Genomic DNA, 6394 nt, shown 5'->3' on the forward strand with positions numbered 1-6394 from the left:
GCTGATTGTCCAGTATGTTGCTCGAATTTGTTTTTTTTTAAATGCTCTTGCAACTGACTGTGTATGATGTACTCAAATAGCTACCAACCCCAGAGAAGACTCTGGGCTGGAATGGAGGTTGTGGCGTGGATATCAACATGAGGCGTTAGCTGTAAGCTCGTTATGTGAAGCTCTTGGTAATTGATGTATGTTCAACCCAGGCTCTGGAGTACTTCGCTGCCGGCACCCATCAGCCTATCGAATTCGACAACCTATACCCTGTCTCCTATTCGCTTGACCCCCAAGTACGCTATGTGGCTTTGTTATCCAATGATAAAATCTCCGCTGACGAAAGCGGTTTTTGCTCTTAGGAACGCGAGCGCAGTTTTGGCTCATACGCCGGAATTGATGATTTCATTGGGGCCCTCCCTGTGAAACAGATGTACAAAGTTTATGCAGAGCTTTGTGCAGGCAAGCAAGATCACCTTCACGAGTACATTATGATGCTGCGATGGCTGAGATCCTCCATGGAAATTTCGGAGGTATGACTCTGCTTATGCGTGTTTTTGTTAGCTGCTATCAGCGCCTTACTTGTTATCTACACTAGATCACAGTCAAACACCTTCATGATCGTCTAAGTTTCTTGAAGGTCTACCTTGAGTATACCCGGACGAAGCTCGAAGAACACTACAAGTGCTACAAGAAAATGAAAGCGGACGAAGCTGTTGATGACGAGGTAATTTACCTCCACAAGAAGGACGGGTTCCACAAGAAACGTGGCTACAGTATTTTTGTATATCTAAGTATGGCCATGACCGTCGTCAACGTATTGGCGAAGCAAATTGACAAGTATGAATGGCAGCAGTGCCAATGCACCAAGTGCGCGTACTATCGGTCGCCCGAGTGGCGCCAAACGAGACCTGATGACATTACGCCTGCCATGTTACCTCCAATGAGATTTTATCGCCGCGGAAGCAAAGGAGTGAGCCCCTCTGAAAAGATTTACCGCAAACAGCGTGAACAGAAGGTATAAGAATACTTCCGTTTCCAAACGAAAACGAAGCTCTCAAGTTTCAAGTGAAAACATTTTGTTGTGTGAGGATGCTATCAGTTATGTTATTGTGGCACCATGCGTATCCGCAGGACTGTTAACGGAATGGACTTGTACAAAAAGCAAGGGGCTATCTTCGAGTGACTCCGGTGTAACAAACTCGCGACAAGCCTTTTGTAGGTACGAGGGTAGTCGAGGGGGGGGGGTGATTCAATAGCTCATCAGCTGTATCCGAATACGAAATTGACGCACTTCAGAGCCTTCAACCGTGGTTTTGCAGAAAGCGGTGGCTGCACGTGCTCAGAACCTTCAAGACTTCTTACGAGTTGCGGATGTGATAAAGGCGTTCGAGCTCATTGTGTAGCTAAGCTTTAACATCCTTTCGGTGGAATTGGGTATTCAATGATCTGCTCTTTTGCGTCGATGGCGGTGTACGTGCGTCCATTAGCAGCTGTCTAGTCGTGTGTGTGCGTGTGAATGCGAATTCTGACGGTCTTTTATCGCTCGAAAGTGGACACATTTACGTGTACTAAGCGTCTAGCCCATAAGTAGCTTCTCGGTGGCTTACCCTTGCGGGCGTACCACAGTCCCCTCGTTCAGCAGCTTCGCGATGGCCAGATAACGTACGACGTACGTTTGGGCTTTCTAAGGATCGGTATTGAGCGAGCGTATTAATAGTATGGACCTTCTTCCACAGCCAGAATGGCAGATATAATGAGGAGAGCACCACCTCAGCGTGCGACAGAAACCCAGTATCTTGGTTTTGTACGCGATAGACGTGTAGAAGATCTCCGCTTGCTTGGATCACGAACGACGCGGGATAGTATACACGTTCACTGGATTTTCAGTAGCTCGATCCGGTCAAGCCTACTGTCCGTCAATACCATCTGGATCTTCTTCATGGTAGCGCCAGACGAAAATACTCTCGAACGATTTCTCCAGTGCGTCCCAGTGGTGCAGATGTGCTCGATGTAGCAGCGCCTTCATTGATGGTGAATACTACACCACACGATCCCCGTTAATCAGTGACTAGGCGAGAATTGGGTCGAGTTGGGCTGTGTCGATAACGGGGGGGGTGCAGGTTTGCTCACGGGCAGAGTCGATGGATAGAAGCGCCGGTCGGCAAATTTTAAAATGACCGCTTGATAACCATGCTGGCCGGAAAATTGCCGCCACACGCCAGCAAACACTTCACATGTTGAAGCAACAGCTCAACCAATCATAGCTCGTTTGAACACGGCTCCACCAATCGCAAAACAACCTTTTAGATACCAATATCTTATCGGTGGAATGGTCACCCCGAGGGAAAACGCAGCCCCAAACCCTGAACGATTTGGCAACTTCAACGTCGCGCCAAATTTGAATTCATCCTGGTAATTTCTACGTTAATTTTTTAATTTTTACTGATATATTGTTCTCTCGTATATATTATAATTCCTTTCCTTAGAAAGTGCATATTTCAATTCACGTAGACCTTCGCCGACAGCAAGCAGCAATTCTTAAAAGTTGAGTTGAACATGTAGGACTCTCCTGAAATGGATTTCACTCGAAGACCTCTCTGCATGCAAGTACGTGAAAATTTCAATGCTTCAATACACTCTACCACTGAGTATGAATCCAGTCGTCCAAATCGCTTAAGTACGTATATATTAATAGACAAGTGATCTCCACAATCCCACAACCATCGAATCCTGTCAATGAGAACGTGCAACTGGAAGTACTAAAACCTGAAATATAGCCTTTTATAAAGTTATGACCTACATATAATCTTATACTGTAATGTTATTATAGTTTCACTGATACTGAGAATATTTACTACTATTATTACTCATAGTATTCAGTGTTTCTTTAGTTTCACTTGATACTCAGAGTATCAAGTGAAACTATAATAACAGTTTAAAAGTATACATATAGATAGACCTGGAGATCAAGTTGAGCTCCGGCTGGGTGGGGTGCGCCGGCCACGCCGACCGCTCGTGCTACGACCTGTCGGTTAACGCCAAGAAGAGTAAGGTCAAGATGGTGGGCACGCACAAGTTCGACGATCCCGAGAAGCGCCTGATCGTGGAGATCAAGCCGAATAAGGGCAAGATTGGCCGAACGTTCAAGGCCGATGTGGCCGCGATCCTCGAGGCGCTAGAGGCTTTGAAGGATGATGTGCCACGCGCCCAGGCTTTCGAGGACGAGCTGACCTCCAAGAGCGAGGCCACGCTGGGCCCGCTGTGCGACGGCTGCAGCGCGACATGGTGGCCACTAAGTTGGTGGAGAAGATGGTGAGCGAGGAAAAGTTCGTTCCCTCGGTGATCGAGCCCTCGTTCGGCATTTCCCTTGCCGCTTTTGAACAAAATTTCGATTCTCGCGAGGGTGACGAGAAGCGCGGCGTCATGTCGTCACCCTTGATCGCCCCCGTCAAGGTGTCGGTGCTGCGTCTGAGCAACATCCCGGACTTTGAGCCATTCGCGACGGACCTGGAGAGCGTCTTCGTGGAGGAACGCCTGGAGTGCAAGGTGGGCACGTCAAGTGTCGCCATTGGCCGCAAGTACGCACGCGCGGACGAGCAATATTTCAGCGCAGGCTGACATTTGGGGACATTTGTCAGATGCAACGAGGCAATTATCATCAAGTTAGCGAACGAAGGCTGGTACTACGTGGACACTAACGTCAAAAAATGTAGTAGCGATTCAACCTCAAACAGACGGAAGTCAACAGCAAATTATTTGTCTGCAGTGAAAAACTTGTCACTCATCTGGTGATTTCACTAACTTAGTGTTTGTTGACATGCATGTTCGACATGAAAAGGTCTGAGCCCTTTCTAGAAATAAAACGTCTTACGAACGTTGGTTGGTTCGACGAGCTGCTCGCTCATTGCGACGCCTGTCGTTGCTTGTTCGACGATAATCCTGGCGAACCCATGTGTATGGAATTGCTGTCGGATTCCAAGCGACATCCACAACCTGCGTATCATACTCATCGTAGTAGGGCTCCCCTACTTGACCTTCGTATTCACCCTCTGAAAGCTCAATACCAGCGTTGTCATCACTCTCAGCGCTCTGGTCATCGTTATCACTCGTCGCCATATCCTCGTCGGTCTGATCCGACGAGGGGCTTCGTACATCGAGATCCACAGCGCATGAAACTGCGGCGTTAGACGCGTGAGTAGCATCAGTAGCAATAGAAGAAGGACCAGGCAAAGCTCGGGCACTAGCGCCACCAAGAAAACTAGCGCCATGGCCATCACTATGGCTACGAGGAGCGGCGCCATCACTACCTCTGTCACGACCTGCAGCATCACCACCATTACCCGTGACCGCTTGATCGTGAGGAGCAATAGCGTTTCGGCGATGCGCTGCAGCAGTAGTAGCTTGGTCATCTCGTACATAAAGAGCAGCAGACATGCAACCATGGCCAACAGGAGATCGACTGTGAGCAGTACCACCACCAGCAATTCGATCGTGGATAGTAGACGCAGTAGCGATTCGATCGCGACCTGCATGGGGTTGGTCAAGGGTAGCTGCTGTAGATGCGACATGGTTGCGGTGAGAAACATCTCGGATGTACGTAGCATTAGGAATGCGACCTTGGCCTGTAGAAATAGTAGCACTTTGGCCGCGGGTAGTAGAAACAGCAGCAGCCCAGTAGGACACAGTATTGACTAAAACGTGCGGTGCGGCGCCTGCAATTTGGTCGCTATGACCAGCGTCTCGACGGTTAAAAGCAGCAATTCGGCCGTTACCGGTGATCTCTCGGCGTTGATCTGTGGTACGCGCCATTTGGCCATGGTCGGTGGCATCTTGGTTGTTAACTGTCGTAGCAACTTTCCGGTCGCTACCAGCGGTATGTCGACCGTGAGCAGCAACAACCCGGCCAACATTAGCGTCGTCTTGGCGGTGGTCTGCATCATTAGCGATTCGGTCACGGTCACCAGCTTCTCGGCGCTGATCTTCAGCAGCGGTATTATGGTCCAAGTTCGCGACACATCGACCGTTCGTCGTAGCAGCTTGGTAAGCACCAGCAGGAAACTGGTAGTCTGGATGGTCATGCCGGTAGTCAGGGAGCACTAACTGAGCTGCACATACCTCACGTTTATCGATATAGCCTTCGTGGGACGCGAATAATGCACGAAGACTTTGTTGTACATCGCATTCGGGTACGTTTCGCTCCAGCAGACGTTTACGGAGCAGCTTTCTTCCAGAACCGGTGATTCGCGTGGTGGGTCTTTTAGCACGCTCGCATAGGGCCAAGAAATCTTTAAAATTATACACCCCACGACTCGGCTTTTGAGGATTCATCAGACAAAGACGAAATCGAATATGCTTTAGCTCTCACACTTACCACCTTCCTATGTTCTTTCTCACATCTCAATCTTACGTTTCCCATTTTTTTTTCTTTTTGGCAGGCATGGGACAACCGCAATTTTGATAGGCATTCTCTCCCCCGACACGAGCCCATCCGGTGGTGGTGACACAAGCCTATCCGGTGGTGGCGACACAAGCCTATCCGGTGGTGGCGACACAAGCCCATCCGGTGGTAGCGACACGGTGGTGGCGATACGAGCCCATCCGGTGGTCACGACACAGAAAACAATTCCTGAGACTTACCCAAATCGGGGAAGCGAAGAAAATAATGCGCATTTTAGTGTGCTGGGCAATGCTGAGGGCATCTGATCCTGCGATATGAAGTTGTTCATGGTTGACGGGTGCACGGACATTGAATGGTTGATGGCGGGGCACTAACTATGCTGTATTTACTAATTTTTCGTTTTGCTACGCTTTTGTGAATGTGTGCGGAGGAACGAGTAAGGCTTACCGGCATTCGGGAAGTACGTCCTGAAAAACATTTAACGATATGCACCTACATATATTTCATTTTCGTGGTGTATACGGGCCATTATGGATCTCCTGATGCTGAGCATTGAAGATTTCCAGCTCAGTTGAGCCGCTGTGTGTGAGAGTGTGCCGTCATAAGTGTGAAGGCATGCCATCTGAGTTTGAGCTACCAGATTTTCCCAACGGTGAAGTTGGCATTAGCCTACGCTGAGCAACTACATGTATAACTGAAACACATTTCAATAGATACGGACTTGGGTAGAAACGATTGCTACTAAACGTGCAGTGACGATAACCAAATCTCGTGGTAACTTCAGTACATTCGTGCACTGCTTACTCGCCTCTTTTGACGAAAATATAAATCGGCACCTCACTTGATGTCCAACTCACATTCACGTGTACACAAGTGCGTAGTTTCCAACGACGGTAGAAGTGTTTCGTGCAGATAGAATTGTGTCTTGGACAAACCGCACTGGTGAGCGCAGCAACTCTGGCATCAGGCATACATGCGAGCTGATCGGCGATGTGATTTGTGGCT

The 6394-nt window shown here is 48.8% G+C and overlaps 2 protein-coding genes across 2 annotated transcripts; one reads left to right on the forward strand and one right to left on the reverse strand.

Annotated features, from left to right (window-relative positions):
• Positions 1-208: 208 nt before the first annotated feature.
• PITG_07553 (uncharacterized protein) lies at positions 209-1394 on the forward strand (the record flags this gene model as incomplete). The annotated part of the gene is made up of 4 exons (XM_002904493.1): positions 209-284; positions 351-521; positions 587-1006; positions 1311-1394. The coding sequence occupies 2 exons, from the start codon at positions 686-688 to the stop codon at positions 1392-1394; spliced, it is 405 nt and encodes a 134-aa protein (XP_002904539.1).
• A 1563-nt stretch (positions 1395-2957) lies between these two features.
• On the reverse strand, positions 2958-3560 carry PITG_07554 (uncharacterized protein; the record flags this gene model as incomplete). The annotated part of the gene is made up of 3 exons (XM_002904494.1): positions 2958-3009; positions 3065-3217; positions 3274-3560. 3 exons carry the CDS (start codon positions 3558-3560, stop codon positions 2958-2960), a joined length of 492 nt encoding a protein of 163 aa, XP_002904540.1.
• Between the last annotated feature and the right edge of the window lie 2834 nt (positions 3561-6394).

Source organism: Phytophthora infestans, genomic scaffold (genome assembly GCF_000142945.1).
Source record: "Phytophthora infestans T30-4 supercont1.11 genomic scaffold, whole genome shotgun sequence".
NCBI lineage: Eukaryota > Oomycota > Peronosporomycetes > Peronosporales > Peronosporaceae > Phytophthora > Phytophthora infestans.